The following is a 23,189-nucleotide window of genomic DNA, read 5'->3' as shown; positions in this document are numbered from 1 at the left end:
GTTTTCGTTTAGGTAGATAGATAGATAGATAGATAGGTAGGTAACGTTAGATAGATGGACAGATAGATAGATGGATAGATAGATGGATAGATGGATAGATAGGTAGATAGATAGATAGATAGATAGATAGATAGATAGATAGATAGATAGATGGCAACAAATTTAGAAAAAATAGTTCTGAAGTACTAGTAATATGCCAAGAGTGTGAACAAAGCCATGTACGCACATGTCCTAGGCAATCACAATGCCACATTTGGTATAAACACTAGGGCAGCTGACCCAGGAATGCAAGATAACTTGATTAACTCAATTGGCAAATCAGGCGGTCGCATTTTGGAATGCCGTGCTCCCATTGGCTGTCACGAAAAAACTCAATATAATCACATCATAGGTCTACATCGAAAAAAAATGAAGAAAAAAAAGCCTAGATGTATTTGCCCACACTACCTTTGTGCCAAATTTCAGGTCTTTTGTTACAAAAAAATGACAAAGATGAATCGATTTGAAGATTTAACAGAAACAGAATTTGAAGATTTAACAGAAGAAGAAACATGAGTAAAAATAATATGTTGAGCCATACTAGGTATGGCTAAACATAATTAACCGCTTTACGTCGGCTTTGCGACAGGATCATCAGGTGATTTAACCTTTGACCTCAACTCCCTTAGTTTATCGTCAGACGGTCTTTGTTGAAAAAAAAAGCCCTTTTCTACACTATCCTTGATTCTCGGACCCTGAAAACAATGTGCCAGTTCTATCGCCGTGCGCTCCGACAAAAAATGTGGATCAGACGGAAGCTAGGTGAGTTTTGCTTGCCAATTGTCACGTCTTGTTTAAGAATGGGGGAGGGGGCAAAGCGACTATATTTCTGCTAACCTACTAAGTTATCCAGATAATCAGGTGATTTAACCTCTGACCCACAACACTTGGTTTTAGACATCAGCGGCTACATTCATCCAGCGAAAAGTGTCTTTTTTCTACACTATCCTTGATTCTCGGACCCTGAAAACAATGTGCCAGTTCTATCGCCGTGCGCTCCGACAAAAAATGTGGATCAGACGGAAGCTAGGTGAGTTTTGCTTGCCAATTGTCACGTCTTGTTTAAGAATGGGGGAGGGCAAGGGAGAACCTATTATGACAAATCAGTCTGACTCAGGGTTAAGCAGCCTGTCAGTGCTAAAACGGGATCCGTCGATTCAGCAATACACATAATAAAGCCAGTAGCCAGTAGAGTTTTGGCGTAATTTTGGCTTAATTTTTTTTCTTTTAAAAGTTCAGCATGGTAACTGAGACAATCTTAAACCAGAGGAACAAGGTTAGAGCGGTGTTACAGTAAGGGTAGTTTAAGTGTAAGCGTTGGGTGTGATTAGGGTAGGGTAGGGGTAGAGCTAGGAGTCGGGTAGAATTAGTAACGGTTATATATGTAAGGCAAGGTGTTAGCTTAATGTTCAGCACCAAGGACATGTTTAGGTATGATTATGTAAGATCTGTATCTGTATAAGCGATTGATATCAGGCATAGGGGAAGGCCCCTGGCTCGTAAACAGTTCTCGTCTCGACATTGTCTCGTTTTGCCTAACAACGCCCCTACAGTTTTTTTAACGTCTCTGGGCCTTTACCTTTGACACTGCACATGCGTAGTAGTAACTGTGAACTAGCTTATAGCTTGTATGACCACCATTTGGTGCAACACACCAGCTTTGCAGGCATGCGGCACGGTGACAGCTGGTTTTATTACACTGAACAGCCTGTCACGCTAATAAAAATGGATTGGATTTAACAAATTATTTCAATAGAATTGATCCAATCGCAATCAATTTTTGCAGTGTTGACACTCCAACCGTGATTGATTTTCCCTGGATCGGATTATTTGAATCCAGCTCCAATCTAACCCTATCGAATATCGAGTGTGAACGCAAACCATGATTTCGGATTTTGGCTGGTTCTGACTCTTACCGCGTTCATTACCTGTACTGCAGCTAGATCGATATATAAAAGCCATTGTGCTTCACACCTTCTCGCAATGATTACATTCACTTCAACGGCTACCTAAAATTCTCCAGTGATAAAAATTTCATCAAAAATTGGGTAATTGACCTCCGGGGCCGATGCAGAGAAGCTTCGTAGGGCAGACCCGAGACTGGTGTGCGAGGGTAATATAAGAGAAGGACAAAAACCAGGCTGGTCAGGTCAAGTTAACCCGGTTGGCAAGCTATCACGGGAAGGGATCCTTTCACCTTAGGGGACAGCAGGGATCGAGGTAAAAGGTTTCACTGACGTAACATTGTGGCCTGCCGTAAATACATGGCCACCGGCTGTAATGCTTAGTTTGTTTGTATCTTCAGGCCAGTACCTACCTGTTTACTTTACACAGGTATCCGCCTCACTGGCTGTAACACCACCGGTTTACTTTACACAGGTATCCGCCTCACTGGCTGTAACACCACCTGTTTACTTTACACAGGTATCCGCCACACTGGCTGTACCACCACCTGTTTACTTTACACAGGTATCCGCCTCACTGGCTGTAACACCACCTGTTTACTTTACACAGGTATCCGCCACACTGGCTGTACCACCACCTGTTTACTTTACACAGGTATCCGCCTCACTGGCTGTAACACCACCTGTTTACTTTACACAGGTATCCGCCTCACTGGCTGTACCACCACCTGTTTACTTTACACAGGTATCCGCCTCACTGGCTGTACCACCACCTGTTTACTTTACACAGGTCTCCGCCTCACTGGCTGTATCACCACCTGTTTACTTTACACAGGTATCCGCCTCACTGGCTGTATCACCACCTGTTTACTTTACACAGGTATCCGCCACACTGGCTGTATCACCACCTGTTTACTTTACACAGGTATCCGCCTCACTGGCTGTATCACCACCTGTTTACTTTACACAGGTATCCGCCTCACTGGCTGTATCACCACCTGTTTACTTTACACAGGTATCCGCCTCACTGGCTGTATCACCACCTGTTTACTTTACACAGGTATCCGCCACACTGGCTGTATCACCACCTGTTTACTTTACACAGGTATCCGCCACACTGGCTGTACCACCACCTGTTTACTTTACACAGGTATCCGCCACACTGGCTGTACCACCACCTGTTTACTTTACACAGGTATCCGCCACACTGGCTGTATCACCACCTGTTTACTTTACACAGGTATCCGCCTCACTGGCTGTATCACCACCTGTTTACTTTACACAGGTATCCGCCTCACTGGCTGTATCACCACCTGTTTACTTTACACAGGTATCCGCCTCACTGGCTGTATCACCACCTGTTTACTTTACACAGGTATCCGCCTCACTGGCTGTATCACCACCTGTTTACTTTACACAGGTATCCGCCTCACTGGCTGTATCACCACCTGTTTACTTTACACAGGTATCCGCCTCACTGGCTGTATCACCACCTGTTTACTTTACACAGGTATCCGCCTCACTGGCTGTATCACCACCTGTTTACTTTACACAGGTCTCCGCCTCACTGGCTGTATCACCACCTGTTTACTTTACACAGGTCTCCGCCTCACTGGCTGTACCACCACCGGTTTACTTTACACAGGTATCCGCCACACTGGCTGTATCACCACCTGTTTACTTTACACAGGTATCCGCCTCACTGGCTGTATCACCACCTGTTTACTTTACACAGGTCTCCGCCTCACTGGCTGTACCACCACCGGTTTACTTTACACAGGTATCCGCCACACTGGCTGTATCACCACCTGTTTACTTTACACAGGTATCCGCCACACTGGCTGTATCACCACCTGTTTACTTTACACAGGTATCCGCCTCACTGGCTGTATCACCACCTGTTTGCTTTACACAGGTATCCGCCTCACTGGCTGTACCACCACCTGTTTACTTTACACAGGTATCCGCCACACTGGCTGTATCACCACCTGTTTACTTTACACAGGTATCCGCCTCACTGGCTGTATCACCACCTGTTTACTTTACACAGGTATCCGCCTCACTGGCTGTATCACCACCTGTTTACTTTACACAGGTATCCGCCTCACTGGCTGTATCACCACCTGTTTACTTTACACAGGTATCCGCCTCACTGGCTGTATCACCACCTGTTTACTTTACACAGGTATCCGCCTCACTGGCTGTACCACCACCGGTTTACTTTACACAGGTATCCGCCACACTGGCTGTATCACCACCTGTTTACTTTACACAGGTATCCGCCTCACTGGCTGTATCACCACCTGTTTACTTTACACAGGTATCCGCCTCACTGGCTGTATCACCACCTGTTTACTTTACACAGGTATCCGCCTCACTGGCTGTACCACCACCTGTTTACTTTACACAGGTATCCGCCTCACTGGCTGTATCACCACCTGTTTACTTTACACAGGTATCCGCCTCACTGGCTGTACCACCACCTGTTTACTTTACACAGGTATCCGCCTCACTGGCTGTATCACCACCTGTTTACTTTACACAGGTATCCGCCACACTGGCTGTACCACCACCTGTTTACTTTACACAGGTATCCGCCTCACTGGCTGTAACACCACCTGTTTACTTTACACAGGGTTAGGGTTAGGGTTAGGGTTAGGGTTACACGATGAGGTCGGTTAAGTCAGTTTGGGTTGTCTTTTGGTGAAAGGTTTAACTGACATAACATTGTGGCCTGCCGTAGATACATGGCCACCGGCTGTAATGCTTAGTTTGTTTGTTTCTTCAGGCCAGTACCTACCTTCTGATACAAAAACTTTATCGCTTGGGTGGATTTAACCCGGAAAGCACCCTTTCACAGTTAGGGTTAGGGTTAGGAATAAGACCTAGAGTTAGGGTTAGGGTTAACTTTTACAGTCTCATGACTCGATAACAAAGCACGATACTTGAAATCTGTCTGCAGTTTCAAACTCCTGGCCAAAAGACCTTTTGAATGAGTCCAAGTTTGGCCCGTTTGAAGAATGGTTAGGGTTAGGGTTAGGAATAAGACCTAGGGTTAGGGTTAGGGTTAACTTTTACAGTCTCATGACTCGATAACAAAGCACGATACTTGAAATCTGTCTGCAGTTTCAAACTCCTGGCCAAAAGACCTTTTGAATGAGTCCAAGTTTGGCCCGTTTGAAGAATGGTTAGGGTTAGGGTTAGGAATAAGACCTAGGGTTAGGGTTAGGGTTAACTTTTACAGTCTCATGACTCGATAACAAAGCACGATACTTGAAATCTGTCTGCAGTTTCAAACTCCTGGCCAAAAGACCTTTTGAATGAGTCCAAGTTTGGCCCGTTTGAAGAATGGTTAGGGTTAAGGTTAGGGTTAGGATTAAGACCTAGGGCTATGGTTACACGATGAGGTCGGTTAAGTCAGTTTGGGTTGTCTTTTGGTGAAAGGTTTAACTGACATAACATTGTGGCCTGCCGTAGATACATGGCCACCGGCTGTAATGCTTAGTTTGTTTGTTTCTTCAGGCCAGTACCTACCTTCTGATACAAAAACTTTATCGCTTGGGTGGATTTAACCCGGAAAGCACCCTTTCACAGTTAGGGTTAGGGTTAGGAATAAGACCTAGGGTTAGGGTTAGGGTTAACTTTTACAGTCTCATGACTCGATAACAAAGCACGATACTTGAAATCTGTCTGCAGTTTCAAACTCCTGGCCAAAAGACCTTTTGAATGAGTCCAAGTTTGGCCCGTTTGAAGAATGGTTAGGGTTAGGGTTAGGAATAAGACCTAGGGTTAGGGTTAGGGTTAACTTTTAAAGTCTCATGACTCGATAACAAAGCACGATACTTGAAATCTGTCTGCAGTTTCAAACTCCTGGCCAAAAGACCTTTTGAATGAGTCCAAGTTTGGCCCGTTTGAAGAATGGTTAGGGTTAGGGTTAGGAATAAGACCTAGGGTTAGGGTTAGGGTTAACTTTTAAAGTCTCATGACTCGATAACAAAGCACGATACTTGAAATCTGTCTGCAGTTTCAAACTCCTGGCCAAAAGACCTTTTGAATGAGTCCAAGTTTGGCCCGTTTGAAGAATGGTTAGGGTTAGGGTTAGGAATAAGACCTAGGGTTAGGGTTAGGGTTAACTTTTACAGTCTCATGACTCGATAACAAAGCACGATACTTGAAATCTGTCTGCAGTTTCAAACTCCTGGCCAAAAGACCTTTTGAATGAGTCCAAGTTTGGCCCGTTTGAAGAATGGTTAGGGTTAGGGTTAGGAATAAGACCTAGGGTTAGGGTTAGGGTTAACTTTTAAAGTCTCATGACTCGATAACAAAGCACGATTCTTGAAATCTGTCTGCAGTTTCAAACTCCTGGCCAAAAGACCTTTTGAATGAGTCCAAGTTTGGCCCGTTTGAAGAATGGTTAGGGTTAGGGTTAGGAATAAGACCTAGGGTTAGGGTTAGGGTTAACTTTTACAGTCTCATGACTCGATAACAAAGCACGATACTTGAAATCTGTCTGCAGTTTCAAACTCCTGGCCAAAAGACCTTTTGAATGAGTCCAAGTTTGGCCCGTTTGAAGAATGGTTAGGGTTAGGGTTAGGAATAAGACCTAGGGTTAGGGTTAGGGTTAACTTTTACAGTCTCATGACTCGATAACAAAGCACGATACTTGAAATCTGTCTGCAGTTTCAAACTCCTGGCCAAAAGACCTTTTGAATGAGTCCAAGTTTGGCCCGTTTGAAGAATGGTTAGGGTTAAGGTTAGGGTTAGGATTAAGACCTAGGGCTATGGTTACACGATGAGGTCGGTTAAGTCAGTTTGGGTTGTCTTTTGGTGAAAGGTTTAACTGACATAACATTGTGGCCTGCCGTAAATACATGGCCACCGGCTGTAATGCTTAGTTTGTTTGTATCTTCAGGCCAGTACCTACCTGTTTACTTTACACAGGTATCCGCCTCACTGGCTGTAACACCACCGGTTTACTTTACACAGGTATCCGCCACACTGGCTGTATCACCACCTGTTTACTTTACACAGGTATCCGCCACACTGGCTGTATCACCACCTGTTTGCTTTACACAGGTATCCGCCTCACTGGCTGTATCACCACCTGTTTACTTTACACAGGTATCCGCCTAACTGGCTGTATCACCACCTGTTTACTTTACACAGGTATCCGCCTCACTGGCTGTATCACCACCTGTTTACTTTACACAGGTATCCGCCTCACTGGCTGTATCACCACCTGTTTGCTTTACACAGGTATCCGCCTCACTGGCTGTATCACCACCTGTTTACTTTACACAGGTATCCGCCTCACTGGCTGTATCACCACCTGTTTACTTTACACAGGTATCCGCCACACTGGCTGTATCACCACCTGTTTACTTTACACAGGTATCCGCCTCACTGGCTGTATCACCACCTGTTTACTTTACACAGGTCTCCGCCTCACTGGCTGTATCACCACCTGTTTACTTTACACAGGTATCCGCCTCACTGGCTGTACCACCACCTGTTTACTTTACACAGGTATCCGCCTCACTGGCTGTATCACCACCTGTTTACTTTACACAGGTCTCCGCCTCACTGGCTGTATCACCACCTGTTTACTTTACACAGGTATCCGCCTCACTGGCTGTATCACCACCTGTTTACTTTACACAGGTATCCGCCTCACTGGCTGTATCACCACCTGTTTACTTTACACAGGTATCCGCCTCACTGGCTGTATCACCACCTGTTTACTTTACACAGGTATCCGCCTCACTGGCTGTACCACCACCTGTTTACTTTACACAGGTATCCGCCTCACTGGCTGTAACACCACCTGTTTACTTTACACAGGTATCCGCCTCACTGGCTGTATCACCACCTGTTTACTTTACACAGGTATCCGCCTCACTGGCTGTACCACCACCTGTTTACTTTACACAGGTCTCCGCCTCACTGGCTGTATCACCACCTGTTTACTTTACACAGGTATCCGCCTCACTGGCTGTATCACCACCTGTTTACTTTACACAGGTATCCGCCTCACTGGCTGTATCACCACCTGTTTACTTTACACAGGTATCCGCCTCACTGGCTGTACCACCACCTGTTTACTTTACACAGGTATCCGCCTCACTGGCTGTAACACCACCTGTTTACTTTACACAGGTATCCGCCTCACTGGCTGTATCACCACCTGTTTACTTTACACAGGTATCCGCCTCACTGGCTGTACCACCACCTGTTTACTTTACACAGGTCTCCGCCTCACTGGCTGTATCACCACCTGTTTACTTTACACAGGTATCCGCCTCACTGGCTGTACCACCACCTGTTTACTTTACACAGGTATCCGCCTCACTGGCTGTACCACCACCTGTTTACTTTACACAGGTATCCGCCTCACTGGCTGTATCACCACCTGTTTACTTTACACAGGTATCCGCCTCACTGGCTGTACCACCACCTGTTTACTTTACACAGGTATCCGCCACACTGGCTGTACCACCACCTGTTTACTTTACACAGGTATCCGCCTCACTGGCTGTATCACCACCTGTTTACTTTACACAGGTATCCGCCACACTGGCTGTATCACCACCTGTTTACTTTACACAGGTCTCCGCCACACTGGCTGTATCACCACCTGTTTACTTTACACAGGTATCCGCCTCACTGGCTGTACCACCACCTGTTTACTTTACACAGGTATCCGCCTCACTGGCTGTATTTACACCTCCGCGCCTGCGCACTAAATGTCTCTCTTTCTGTTTGTAATACATCAAATCTGTTTCTTAATGTCAGTGCACTATATTTGTAGCTTATACTTGGATCTGCAAGGGAGGACCAGTCATAGCGAGGGCATTTGGTTGCTGGCTTCTCGTTTCAACGTAGGCTTAGGCATATTTCAGCTGACACTATTCTGTGGTCTGAGATACTGAATGTGTTGTAGGCTTCACAATTCTCTACACTGTTTACCCACTTTCTGTTTACAAGGATGTAGTCCAACTGCGCTCTAGTGCCATTTGGATACGAAAATGTCCACAGCTTTCCTTTACGTTTCTGGAATATCGTGTTTAGACATACTAGTCTGTTATTTGGTCCTTACCAATTTGTGCATTCATGTCACCACTTATTACATCTGACTAGACATTCCCAAATCAGACATAGGCAAGGAATATCACGACAAATGGAATTTTGGAAATAACACAACTCTTTATTTCAAACCGAACAACTGGAACTCTGGAACAACTGGAGTTTTTCAGCTAACAGATTCAAGGAATAAAACACGCTATATAATGTATTTGCTTCTACTGTGTAGTTCTGATCTACTGTGAATGTTACAACGTTCCTTATATTTCCCTATCTACCGGTACTTCATTTCAAACCGAACAACTGGAACTCTGGAACAACTGGAGTTTTTCAGCTAACAGATTCAAGGAATAAAACACGCTATATAATGTATTTGCTTCTACTGTGTAGTTCTGATCTACTGTGAATGTTACAACGTTCCTTATATTTCCCTATCTACCGGTACTTCATTTCAAACCGAACAACTGGAACTCTGGAACAACTGGAGTTTTTCAGCTAACAGATTCAAGGAATAAAACACGCTATATAATGTATTTGCTTCTACTGTGTAGTTCTGATCTACTGTGAATGTTACAACGTTCCTTATATTTCCCTATCTACCGGTACTTCATTTCAAACCGAACGACTGGAGACCGTGAAACAATGAACATAAAGTAACGTTGCAAGAAACAATCAGTCTATATTCAGTGGCAAGTCTTGGCGTGCCGGTGGAGACTGCCACCGTGTCTGAACTGCTTGCCGCACTTCTCACATCTGTAGGGCTTCTCTCCGGTGTGTAGTCTCATGTGCACCTCCAATGCTCCTAAGGTTGCAAACCTCCTGCCGCACTCCTCACATGTGTAAGGTTTCTCCCCAGTGTGAGTACGAAAGTGGCGCGAAAGGTTGCCTTTAACTGCGAAGGCTCGGTCACATTCCTGGCACACGTAAGGTTTTTCCCCCGTGTGAGTCCGCATGTGCTTTGTTATTGCACTGAGGTCTCTAAAGTGCGACCCGCACGCATCGCAATGGTAGGGTTTCTCGCCGCTGTGCGTCCTCTTGTGATAGATGTAGGAAGACGCCGTGCTGAACTGCTTGCCGCAATCCTTGCAGCGGTACGGGGTCTCACCCGTGTGGTTTCGTATGTGGACCCTCAGGTTGTACATCCTTGGAGTGGAGAATCCACAATGCTCGCAAACGAACATTGTTGACCTGGAATAGATTCAGAAGTTTGTTATTGAAAGCGATCAGGTAGGCATTACTACATAGCACAAAGTTTTTTCACAACATGGTACACGTTATTTCACAGAAAAAAGTTTTCCGGTCAAGGCTAGAATATAGCACACTTCAAGCCTTATTATCTTGCAATAAGGAGCTAATTTGCATAATTAGTAAGGAAAGTTTGTTAACCAACTGCCTTTCAATGGGACATGGGACAGTGTCAGGTCATGTAAACAGATAGCCTTGCATAAACGTACATGTAGGTCAAATAAATAAACTTTTCTCCAAGCAGAGGTGTGGGTCCTGCTGGTTTTTGACGCGTTCAGTTTAAGCATTGTTGTTCAACACGGTTGGCGACATAACGAAATAGGGACAAAATAGAAAGCCTGACTAGAAACACCTAAAAACGTGCCAGATCAACTTTCAACACTGCCATATCGAACCTTTGTGGCACGTAAATATAAATCACTTTCCATAATAAGCCTTGATTATTTGGCGAAGATAATGTGTTTGTGGAACTCTAGTTTACATTTACCAAACTTCATCACCAACGTAATAAGTTAGGCACACTATCTGGCGTAGCACTAAATAGCGATAAAGTAGACATTGAAAGTACTTACCAGATCAGACGAGCAGATGACGAGATGAAAAAAAACTTGGCTATTTGAAGACGGCTAGAAAACGTTCCGAATCGTTTGAAATCGAATCAGGTACTGTCGACTACGAACTTCAACGACCATTTTATGTAGAAGCGGGCCCTTTGTTTATCCGTGAAATTAGCTATATCAACAATGCTATTGTTACATAATCAAACAGTTGTCTGACAAATCATGATGACCAGTGATTATGTAATTAGTCCCAGCGCGTGCAGATCTCATTGCGCTAATTGAATATTACAACTTCTTTTGTATCAACTGATCAACAGCAAACGCCGCCCTCAAGCGCATCTCTGTGCACTGACCAATCGCAACGTCAGATTTCGGCCAGGGAACCAATCAGACGTCCGGGCGCCCACCAATTGTAATTTGCGGGCATCTGATTAGCGGGTCTCATAAATTCACTCCCCACCGCTCGACGACTACTTTTAATGTCTTGGACTTGAGCGTAGACGAAGTTCACCCGTTCGTTCGACATGCACGTACCAAGCAGACCGCCCGTAAGTCCACCGGTGGCAAAGCCCCAAGGAAGCAGCTGGCAACCAAGGCCGCGCGCAAGAGCGCCCCTGCTAATGGCGGCGTCAAGAAGCCTCACCGCTACAGGCCCGACGGACCTGCGCTTCCAGAGCTCGGCGGTCATGGCCCTGCAGGAAGCCGGCGAGGCCTACCTGGTCGGTGTCTTCGAGGACACCAACCTGTGCGCCATCCACGCCAAGCGCGTCACCATCATGCCCAAGGACATCAACAACCCCGGCCCTTTTCAGGGCCACCCACATATCCCAGAAAGATCTATATCCTTCCACCTTTCTTTAAACAGACGCAGTTGTTGCGCCTGAAATACAATTACACACCACTCGCACATCACCCCCCCCCCCCCACACACACACACAACTTATACCTGTACACGCAAATCAATTCAGCCGACAGTGTAATGACTTTATCAACGTTAGAGAATGTTATGTGAACGCGTGCATTCGGTCGCGAACACATAACCTGTACACGCGTATAATATACATATAGGTCAGCTAGCATTAAACGACACCGTATTGCGGTCATTTCTTGTACTTGTATGATCGGTCTTGCTCACGCTTTGCGATAATTGTCTGTCAGCTATCTTGGACTGGGATATGTCGTATTTGGGTAATTTTATTCGTATATCTGCATTGTGCAGGCACTTGATTCAGTGTGAAGAGAACACAGTTCTTTCGAGAGGATGTGGGTGGCCCTGAAAAGGGCCGGGGTTCAGTTTCTTTAATTACTGAGCCTTGCTGGTCTTCTTGGGCAGAAGCACGGCGTGGATGTTGGGCAGAACGCCGCCCTGTGCGATGGTCACGCCGCCAAGAAGCTTGTTCAACTCCTCGTCGTTGCGGACGACCAGTTGAAGGTGACGGGGGATGATTCTGGTTTTCTTGTTGTCGCGGGCAGCGTTACCGGCCAGCTCCAGGACCTCGGCCGTCAGGTACTCCAGCACGGCCGCCAGGTACACCGGTGCGCCGGCACCCACGCGCCGCGCGTGGGTTTCCCTTGCACCCGACCGACCGGGAACTGGAGACCCGCCCGGGAAGAACGGCTCTTTGCCTTTGCGCGTGCCTTGCCACCTTCGCCACGTCCAGACATCTTGTAGTAGTCGATTGATTTACGTCAAACGGCAGAAAGAATGAGGGAATGAAGAGGCATTATCTCCTGTCCAAACAATTTATACCCCGCCGATGGATTCACGGCTTCAGCCAGCGAACCAATAGAGAGAGCTCACTCTCGGTGAGAAGAAGTTCTACCACGTCCGCACCTTAGACTAGACAATCCCCAAATTTGCATTGTTCTCCCATATAAAGGCCTGGCCGAGACGACAAGCGGAAAAGCCGCCAAAAGCCGCCAGGCCCGCAGGGGACAAGACGCGCGGAGAAAGAGAAGGGAAACCTTCGGCGTCTACATCTACAAGGTGCTCAATACGAAGCTTCTCGACTGGCTCACTACAACAAGCGCTCCACCATCAGCAGCCGCGAGATCCAGACCGCCGTGCGACTCCTGCTGCCGGGCGAGTTGGCCAAGCACGCCGTCAGCGACTAGACTACACACAACGCACACGCCGAAAAACCTGGGATCGCAGGCGACATAAGACAGTACAGAACTTATGTCCTGGAACACAACAACAACAACAAAAACAACAGGATGATCATGAAAGAAAACAAAGAAGTGAATTTTGACGTAATAAAAGTCTGCACACGTTCTTATTACACCAAACAAAGCTGACGCAACAAGAAACTTGCGCCCCTTGCCTTCTGCCGCCTGTGTCTAATTTTGTACCCGGAGGTAGAGAAGGTCGCTATACTTAGCTATAGGCGAACGAAGGGCACTGCCTTTCTTTCGCTCGTCTCAGTAAAAAAATACACACACACCTGTACCACCGTATACCATTAATACAGATATCAGCATTTATTCATTTCCACTTGTTTGGTAATAACAGATGTATTCATTACGAATGTGAATGTGTGAGCGATATAATTCTTTCTTTAGGATGTGGGTGGCCCTGAAAAGGGCCGGGGTTTCAAAGGGCTGGTTCTTCAGTATCAGTCTACGGACGGGCGCAAGGTTTGAGAGTTACGAAGGAAATCGGCGCCTTGTCTCTCGCCATAGTCGAACAAGAGTTCCGTTCCCTCCGAAATGTCACGGTTAGCTAGTAGGAGAACTGCCGGGTCTGGATCGCCTCCCGTCACTATAGCAAGTTTCAGATTTGCATTATTTCGGCTGTGGTTTATAAGCGCTGCCGGATTGCTGTCGGACACATTGCCATCGATGACAAAAACTGCCGCGCCTGTATAAACCCAAAGTAATTTGGCATGGTCTCCTTCTTCTAGAGAGTCAAGGCGTTGGACTGCTACTGAATTGGCGATTCTCTCTCCTCTGTACTCAGAAACTATACTACCTCGGCGTATGGTTTCCGTAGCGATTGCGCAGAGCCCTGCCGGCCTGAAGTCTTTCTTGACGAGGGCGGGACGGAACGCAACGGGTCTCTCCGTGGCCGGCATACTGATGTATCTTAACATTTCTTCCCGCGTGGTCAGCGATGGATGTCTGGTCGGCCTGGCAAACCGTATTCCAGAATAGCCTCTCTCACCTCCTCGAAGCTTTTTGGCGGTGACTAAGATTGCGTCTCCACGCTTGTTTTTTGACACCAGCGCAGATGCAACTTGTCTCTCGAACCGCTTCTTCGTCAGCATGGCTTCCGTCTGTGAGTCATGATCAGAGCGTAGTTCGCAATATGACTGATGGGATTGCCTCAGCTCGGAAGTCGTCACGAAATCCTCCAAATCGCCAGTAAAAATTAGGCAATCTCTGAGCCACTCATTCATAAGCGGGAGCGGGACTTTTCGTTTTCGCCTTCCGTTTAGAACATCTCTAATATGAGATGTGCCTCGTGCTGATCTAGACCCCATCATCTGCTTTCTGATATTGTTTGCTCGCGTTCGAGCACGACGCTTTGAGAGAAGTAACTCCGAAGTCTTACTTGGACACGATTGGTGTAAATAGTGGTTCTGACAGCGCATAAAATTTCATCCAATAGTGGCATGGTAATCAGCAGTTCGACCAATGAGACACCGTCTACATGTCCGTCCAAAATTTGCATATATTATAACTTCATTTTGTATTTCTAAATTGACGGAGGTAGGCGGGGCTATAGGATCGGTCTTACTGGCGCCGGTCGCGGTCACCGGTCGCGAATAGCCACATTATTTCTTAGAGTGTCTGGCACGCCATCCAGAAAGCTTTATTTATGTGGTGTCTAGCGTTCGACGTTTGCAGGCCGGAATATGAAGCATAGAGCTGTACCTTGCCCTCGTCTAAAAACGTGGTTTAGAAAACACGTAGTCATCACAGGACACTGGCACGATTTTTCACGGAGTTTCTCCCTGTTTCAGTCATACCGACACTTTTTGTCCAAGGCTGACGACAATACATGGCCTCTCGATCTCGGTTACAGGCGATTTAGTGGTCAGCTTGCCCGTTTGATGGCCGCTAAATACGTTCCTGTCAACGCAGTACATGATAACTTTCGAGGCTGGAGAGGTGTACAGATTGTTTGCCACTTTCCTTCTCAATCCTTAATTGAACCCCCGCTTGAACCCGTGAACCTTGCTGAAATTATCGACGTCGATCAAAATCTTCAAGAAGTACAGGTGGACGTTCCTCGGGGCGGCGTTGGAGAAACAACATCGCAAAGCCAGCAGAATCCCACTGGACAGGGTGATCAGATAGAACAAAGGGCGACAAACGACAGGACGGCCTATATTATCGACGTCGATCAAAATCTTCAAGAAGTACAGGTGGACGTTCCTCGGGGCGGCGTTGGAGAAACAACATCGCAAAGCCAGCAGAATCCCACTGGACAGGGTGATCAGATAGAACAAAGGGCGACAAACGACAGGACGGCCTATATTATCGACGTCGATCAAAATCTTCAAGAAGTACAGGTGGACGTTCCTCGGGGCGGCGTTGGAGAAACAACATCGCAAAGCCAGCAGAATCCCACTGGACAGGGTGATCAGATAGAACAAAGGGCGACAAACGACAGGACGGCCTATATTATCGACGTCGATCAAAATCTTCAAGAAGTACAGGTGGACGTTCCTCGGGGCGGCGTTGGAGAAACAACATCGCAAAGCCAGCAGAATCCCACTGGACAGGGTGATCAGATAGAACAAAGGGCGACAAACGACAGGACGGCCTATATTATCGACGTCGATCAAAATCTTCAAGAAGTACAGGTGGACGTTCCTCGGGGCGGCGTTGGAGAAACAACATCGCAAAGCCAGCAGAATCCCACTGGACAGGGTGATCAGATAGAACAAAGGGCGACAAACGACAGGACGGCCTATATTATCGACGTCGATCAAAATCTTCAAGAAGTACAGGTGGACGTTCCTCGGGGCGGCGTTGGAGAAACAACATCGCAAAGCCAGCAGAATCCCACTGGACAGGGTGATCAGATAGAACAAAGGGCGACAAACGACAGGACGGCCTATATTATCGACGTCGATCAAAATCTTCAAGAAGTACAGGTGGACGTTCCTCGGGGCGGCGTTGGAGAAACAACATCGCAAAGCCAGCAGAATCCCACTGGACAGGGTGATCAGATAGAACAAAGGGCGACAAACGACAGGACGGCCTATAGCTACGGCGAAGCCGTTCGACGGAGGAGAGACTTATCTCCGCGGGGATCCTTTCAGTATCCGCCACGCGTTGTCGAGTTTAACAGACAATCGCAAGATGGTGACCATGTAGGTGACGAAGGCCTAGCCACTAAAGCGCTGGCAGAAAACACCGTTGTCTCAGAAATTTTTGGAGAGAAAATAAGTACAGCTGAGGCAGATCGAAGAGAGGAAGACTGCTACCGTACCATGTGCCCTAAAATGATCAACTACAAAGATCGGAACGGTGCCCTTGTTGTTGTAGACACTCTAAGCGTCGCTAATAATTCTGTCAGCAAAATTCGCTTTGGGAGGAAAAACGCAAATTTGAAGCTCGTTGTGTGTTTTCAGAACGAAACTGAAGCTGTTCGCCTGTTTGCTGTTGCATCAAGACGGATAGATGAAGGAGAAGCACTCATTCTAGACACACGTATCCAGCACGACCAGTGTATGCAGGATCAGTGAAAAGATATCACCACCACGTGGACTTGGCCTCGGCTAATCATCATGAAGAAACCGGCCCTTTTCAGGGCCACCCACATCCGCAATAAAAGATCTATATCGTTCACGCTACGATGTTGTAATTGTTGCTGCGTTCTTGTTAGGCTTTCACCTTCTACAGAATAGCCTACATTATATGTGCGCGTATTTGGCTGTGGCCGGCCGGCGCGGGCTGTTTGCGGGAACGGAAAAAAAAGTATACTGTAATTCTTGATTTGTTAGCTGTAACTTAATTTTAGCTAATTTAACTGTCACTAGTCAACCGCTGAAATTTCATCATCGCTAATATTTGATCACTAATATTTGAGACAGTAATGTTTGTTCAAACCGTTGAAATTAAGTGCCATGACCTACTCCTTTTTCCCCAAACCGCTATATTTTCCTGCCGCTATATTAAAGTGATTTACAGAGTATGCCCAGAAATAGACACAAATTAGGCCGTTAGTATTCGTTATGTTTTGTGTGTTTTGTATCATACTTTTCTTTCCAGCAAACTGCCCGGCGGCACTTTTGTACTCTCTCTTTGATTAGTTATAAAGATAACGCAGGGAGCTGGTAAACAGACTGATAATTTCTACCATTTCCGCCGTTGTTTCTTTATTCAATACCCACGTGCAACGCATGCACACGCCATACAGTTCTGCATCACACACCAACAACGGCAGAAAGAAAACCCAAATAGCAAAGAAATCGTGAGGAAGGGAGATCATGTTTAAAGAAAACAAAAAAGCAAAGAAAGTGTGAAAAGGTAGGATTTAAACCGTAAAGTTAGGAAACAAAGTAATGCTTTCTACCACGTCCGTGCATGTTGATCCACTATGAATTTGCATAGAGATCTGATATAAATCAATCATTGCACGAGCGCATTCACTCTTGTCTGAAACCCGAGCGCCATCGCCATGTCCGACAAACCCAGGGTCACAGGAGACAAGAAGCGTCGAAAGAGAAGAAAGAGAAGGAACACAACCTTCGATGTCTACGTAAACAAGGTCCTTAAACTGATGCACCCCGGGACCAGACTTTCAAGAATGACCATGGCCATCGTGAACTCCTTTCTGAACGACATCTTACAGCGGATCTCTGTCGAGGCTTCTCTCCTGGCTCACTACAACAAGCGCTCCACAATCGGCCCCCGGGAACTCCAGACAGCCGTGAGGCTGATTTTACCCGGCCAACTGGCCAAGTTCTCCGCCATCGAAGGCACCAAGGCCGTCAGAAGGTACGCCAGCTCCAAGTGAGTCTATCAGCGCCGCTCGAGACAACCCCGGCCTTTTTCAAGGCCACCCACATCTTCAATAAAGAGCTGTAGCATCACGCCTTCAAATCAGGACGTACACTGTTATTAATATGTCCAAACACCACATGCCACCGGCCTTACAATATGTATCTACACTAGTAAGCCTGGCCAATTGGCCCATCTCATCGCACAGACAGACAAGAACACTGCATTTGGAGTTTTAAAGCGTTCTTACCAACGCTCTTATCAACAAAACAGAATAACAAGGTCTCAAACAGAATAACAAGGTCTGCGAGTTTCGGAATAGTTTTAGTATGAGAACATAACTATCGGTCATCGTCCTTTGTCATACAATGTTTGAATGTGCAAAGTGAAGAAAAGTGACACGAACACAGTCCGTTTTGGGGTAGTTTGGTGGCCCTGAAAAGGGCCGGGGTTTTTGGTAGAGATAACACGGGTTTAAATCCTAGTCTTGTCCTGACAGGTTGCATGAAGCATAAAGTTTGCGTCCCTGAAAATGTCCAAGAATTTTAGTTAGGCGATAGAAGCTCATCTAAAAATTCCCAAACACTTCGAGACTTTACTCCTGCCCGTGGCCTTGCCGACTTCTCAACATTCTTGTCTTCTCCATTTCTTTGGCAGGGACAAGCGTGAGATGAAATATCCCCTGCCGTGTCTCCAGGCAAAAGTAGCTCTTTATAGGCCCAAGCATTTCGCCTCGCCGTCCCTCGCAGGTAATTCTGTGACGACCTGTCTCCGACCTCCATCTTTTTGTCGGACAGCAAACAATCTCGAAACCTGCTTTTGTCGTGAGACGAAAGGGGATAATCTTGGCGGGAATGTCTGGCGTGGCGTCAAGCCTCAACCTGTTCACAGTAGAAGAAATGGATTAATCTTTCCAGGAATGTCTGTGACGAAGCCGAAACCTGTTCACAGGAATTTGCCTTATCTGTGTTTCAGATCACTGTTTCCCTTGTGAGGTGAGAAATATCAGCAAAGAGTAACTAACGCTTGCTTTGAATATTTATTCAAGTTCCTTTTTTTCGTACACTAGTTGTAGAAGAACTATTGTAGAAGAAATATTCACTAAAAAGGGGATTTTACTTGTTTAATCTCAGGGCGTTATTATCGCAACATGGTAGGATATAGTTTACCATATCGACAGCCACGGAAAAGAAACAAGTGACCCTGATACATCGTTGTTTATTTAGTCACATCTCTATGACAGGTGGAGAAAGTGAAAGAGACAGTCCTTTCTTTATAGTAGTGGGTGGCCCTGAAAAGGGCCTGTTTTCTGTCTTTAACCAATGCCTAGGCACAGTTTTTGTTTCCACGGCGGGACGGCTTGAGTATGATGTTTCTTGGGAAGAGGTCGAGTTTGAGTTTGATTATTTTCGGGGTCACGCGCTTGGGAGGCTTGTCAGCTGTCTTGACGTCTTGTAAAGCTTTCGCCATAGGAAGGGGTAAAGGCGTTTTGAAAACGGCAACGTACTCTTTGAAAAGGCGAAAGAAACGCAGCTTTTGGGCGGTGTCCATTCTTTCTTGCGAGGCCAAGAGTGCTGAGATTGGATAAGGCAGATGTGTGTAGGAGGCGGCGACATACATGGACGACATATGCAGCCAGCGCAGCTTGCCCTTGTAGCGGCGGTCCTCTAATGTCTTGCCGCCGAGTCGCCGCTTCTTTCGCGAGGGAGAGCTTCCCGCAGTTGACATACTGCTAAGTGCTCGTTGCGAGTCAGAGAAGTGTTTCTCCTTTCCGTTTCAAGTAGATGCACGAACTTTTGCGGCCTCCAATCTGATTGGCTGTGGAATTCTGTATTCTCTGATTGGCTGTACGCGCTGATTGGTTGAATCCGTTACCACGTAAGTTCGGAAAACACGCGCTCCTCCCCCATGAATTCCAGTATCGTCTTCTGGCCGTCCAAGATGAACATAGAATTTATCCAGCCGGCTGAGCAGGGAGATTGGATGGGGTCGATTTTGATAAGAGCGGACACACCAGGCTTACCTCAGCTACTGTATGAACTAGAAATGGATCTCGTTCAAATGGACGCCGATTTCACCATCCCCCTATTTGACGTCACCATTTGGCAGAAATCGTACGCTGTGATCATCTTTTACACGATCCTCGACTTTCACCAGACCATCACAACTCTGAAAACCTCTCACCCTAATGTTGCCTTCATGGTACTCGGGCCTGGCTCATCATTTTGAAGACTTGGACGGCGCTCGGATCGGATCTAACAAACCGGCCCTTCTCAGGGCCACCCACATCCGCCAAAAGGATATATCGTTCACGCTGCTATTGTTAGGGTTTTACTTTGTGTGTAGCATTACATAGACTTCGCTCAGCAATATTTTATATTTTCGCCAAATGAAAATCCACAGAAACGTTAAAATGTAGGCGCCAGGCGAAGCGATGTAAAGATAGGCTAGAAGGAGGAACACACGACCCCTTCTCAACGGGCTTTTTTGGAGACGCAATTGTTTAGCTTTTACCGTTCCCCTCGTCGTACCGCTTGTTTGCTGCTCCCTGCTCATGCTAGGGTCACATTTCCAAACCGGGGACCGGCCGGGCAGTCTTTGGGAACGAAAAGTATGATATAAAAGACAACAAAAACACAAAACGTACCCAAAATTATTCAAGAGCGTAGCTTGTGCAAATGTATGGACACACACTTTGATTTTTCGTTTCCACAAATAGCCCGGTCGGGCCCCGGTTACCAAATGTGACCCTAGCATTACTAACCTCTGTATGCTAAGGTCACTATTCCCAACCCGCGGCCCGGCCCGGCATTTTGCGGGAACGAAAAGTATGATGTAAAAGTAAAACAAAACGCAAACGAAAAGTTTCAATAATAAATCATTTGTGTATACTATTGATATGAATTGTGTTAATTTTCATTCACGCAAAACAGTCCGGCCGATGCATTAGCAGAGACCGTCACATATAAATGAGACGTAGGAAGCTTGTACACAAACTGATATTTTCTACAATTTCCGCCTTTGCTCGTTTATTCAATACGTGTAAGTTCTGTACGGTGAAATGTGTACATGCATACATTCCCAAGTCTCTATCTCCGACATTACGGCGCGCCGCTGACCCCGCCCTCTCCCATACGCTCAATTTTGGCCACGCCCCAAGGAACTCAAATCTGTCGTTATGGCATGGTTGTTTCAGTGGCACTTTCGATCCTAGATGTTTTACCTCGAGGATAGTATCTCTGCGAGCGGGCAGGGCTGGCTGATTTCGTTATTGATATCAGCCAACAACCTAGGCCTACATAGCGATGTCATCAACTCACTCGAAGTAGATTTCGTTGAATTGAATGCCGACTTCTCCTTCAGTCTATTCGGCATCACCTTGTGGGAGAGATCGTACAAACTGATCATCTTTAACTCATCCACAGACTTCCTCCTGGCGATGATATCTCTGAGGGCTGAACACCCTAACGTTACATTCACGGTACTTGTACTTGCACTGGATCATCATTTCGACGTCCACATGTTCATGTAGCACACCCAGAATCGAATACAGGTGAGGTGAGAAATATCAGCAAAGAGTAACTAACGCTTGCTTTGAATATTTATTCAAGTTCCTTTTTTTCGTACACTAGTTGTAGAAGAACTATTGTAGAAGAAATATTCACTAAAAAGGGGATTTTACTTGTTTAATCTCAGGGCGTTATTATCGCAACATGGTAGGATATAGTTTACCATATCGACAGCCACGGAAAAGAAACAAGTGACCCTGATACATCGTTGTTTATTTAGTCACATCTCTATGACAGGTGGAGAAAGTGAAAGAGACAGTCCTTTCTTTATAGTAGTGGGTGGCCCTGAAAAGGGCCTGTTTTCTGTCTTTAACCAATGCCTAGGCACAGTTTTGTTTCCACGGCGGGACGGCTTGAGTATGATGTTTCTTGGGAAGAGGTCGAGTTTGAGTTTGATTATTTTCGGGGTCACGCGCATGGGAGGCTTGTCAGCTGTCTTGACGTCTTGTAAAGCTTTCGCCATAGGAAGGGGTAAAGGCGTTTTGAAAACGGCAACGTACTCTTTGAAAAGGCGAAAGAAACGCAGCTTTTGGGCGGTGTCCATTCTTTCTTGCGAGGCCAAGAGTGCTGAGATCGGATAAGGCAGATGTGTGTAGGAGGCGGCACATGTTCATGTAGCACACCCAGAATCGAATACACCGGCCCTTTTCAGGGCCACCAAAATCTGCACAAAGATCTCTATCGTTCACGCTATGATTCCTGCGTTATTGTAAGGCTTTCACTTTCTACAGATTAGCCATTAGCCAGATCATTATATTCACTATTAGCCTAAAGCGTACAGGTATTTGGCCGGCTGTGGCCGCATTTCCGAACCGGGTCCCGACCAGGCTGTCTGCAGGAACGGAAAATGAGGCCGTTAGTACTCGTTATGTTTTCTGCGTTTCTTTTCATACTTTACTTGCCCGCAAACTGCCCAGCGTTACTCTTGTAGTCTCCCGTACATTAATTATAAAGGAAACGCTGGAAGCTTGTACCATCTCTTTTTTCTTTATTCAATACGTGTAAGTTCTATGGTGAAATGTGTACATGCATACCTATCCGTCCGGACTGTGGGAAGGCCTAGCTTTGTTTTTCCCGTCTGACATCAAGATGTGAAAGGTTTTGTTTTAGCCGCTAACGATGTGAGAATTGCGAATTAATGCATTCCAATGCAAATTATCCGTTATATTGTTCTACTGCAGATATCGCCTCCTCGTGGGAATCTAGCAAATGCATCGTTAATGTGGCGCCGGCAAGTCTGAGGGCTATTCTAACGTCAGCCTTAAAAACCAGTCGCATACCGAAATAGGCACAGTGTGCGTCCAGACACCGGCTCCAAACCACCTGTCTGATGGACGACTCGTCCAACGAAGGCCCCTTCGAGAAAAGGTATGAAAGCATTTTGTCAATCTGCATTTTCACGTTTTGTACTAACATCCGACGGAGCGTTAAGATACTACGGCATAATGTGAAAACACTCAATCTTCACTGATGTACTTTACGTTTTGGTATTTCAAAAAATCGTCGAAAGAACCCGCCGAATTTCTGCCAAATTCACGTTTTTGTTTTTGTAATATCATCCGACGGAGCGTTAAGATATTACGGCACGAAACGAAAACACTCAATTTTCACTGACGTACTTTAGCTCTTGGTATTTCAAAAAATCGTCGTAAGAAGCTTAAGCCGCCGAAATTCTGCCAAATCCCTAACCCCTACATTTTGCCGCTTTTTTGCCCAGCCGGCACGCCATGTGCTTAACCGAACAGGTTTTCTATGCAGTTCGAATCGCTCCGCTCCGGAATCGTTCAATCTTCTAGTATAACTTCTGAAAATCTTGTTGGTTTGAAATCTGGAAG

The 23,189-nt window shown here is 46.2% G+C and overlaps 2 protein-coding genes and 1 long non-coding RNA gene across 3 annotated transcripts; 2 read left to right on the top strand and 1 right to left on the bottom strand.

Annotated features, from left to right (window-relative positions):
- The first annotated feature begins 895 nt into the window (after positions 1–895).
- On the top strand, positions 896–22,723 carry LOC136424950 (uncharacterized). Its single transcript, XR_010753954.1, has 3 exons — positions 896–1,069; positions 21,211–21,338; positions 22,536–22,723. It is a non-coding gene; the product is annotated as an uncharacterized lncRNA (long non-coding RNA).
- LOC136424947 (zinc finger protein 722-like) lies at positions 9,122–10,963 on the bottom strand. Its single transcript, XM_066413602.1, has 2 exons — positions 10,841–10,963; positions 9,122–10,211 (listed from the first exon to the last, which is right to left on the bottom strand). The coding sequence occupies exon 2, from the start codon at positions 10,202–10,204 to the stop codon at positions 9,707–9,709; it is 498 nt and encodes a 165-aa protein (XP_066269699.1). The 5' UTR covers positions 10,205–10,211; positions 10,841–10,963; the 3' UTR covers positions 9,122–9,706.
- LOC136425753 (histone H2B-like) lies at positions 17,380–18,456 on the top strand. The gene has a single exon (XM_066414694.1). It carries the CDS (start codon positions 17,463–17,465, stop codon positions 17,799–17,801), a length of 339 nt encoding a protein of 112 aa, XP_066270791.1. The 5' UTR covers positions 17,380–17,462; the 3' UTR covers positions 17,802–18,456.
- Positions 22,724–23,189: the final 466 nt, after the last annotated feature.

The sequence above is a fragment of the Branchiostoma lanceolatum genome, chromosome 19 (assembly GCF_035083965.1).
Source record: "Branchiostoma lanceolatum isolate klBraLanc5 chromosome 19, klBraLanc5.hap2, whole genome shotgun sequence".
Classification (NCBI taxonomy): domain Eukaryota; kingdom Metazoa; phylum Chordata; class Leptocardii; order Amphioxiformes; family Branchiostomatidae; genus Branchiostoma; species Branchiostoma lanceolatum.
Note: the sequence above shows the minus strand (reverse complement) of the source record. Positions and strands in the feature narration are given on the sequence as shown.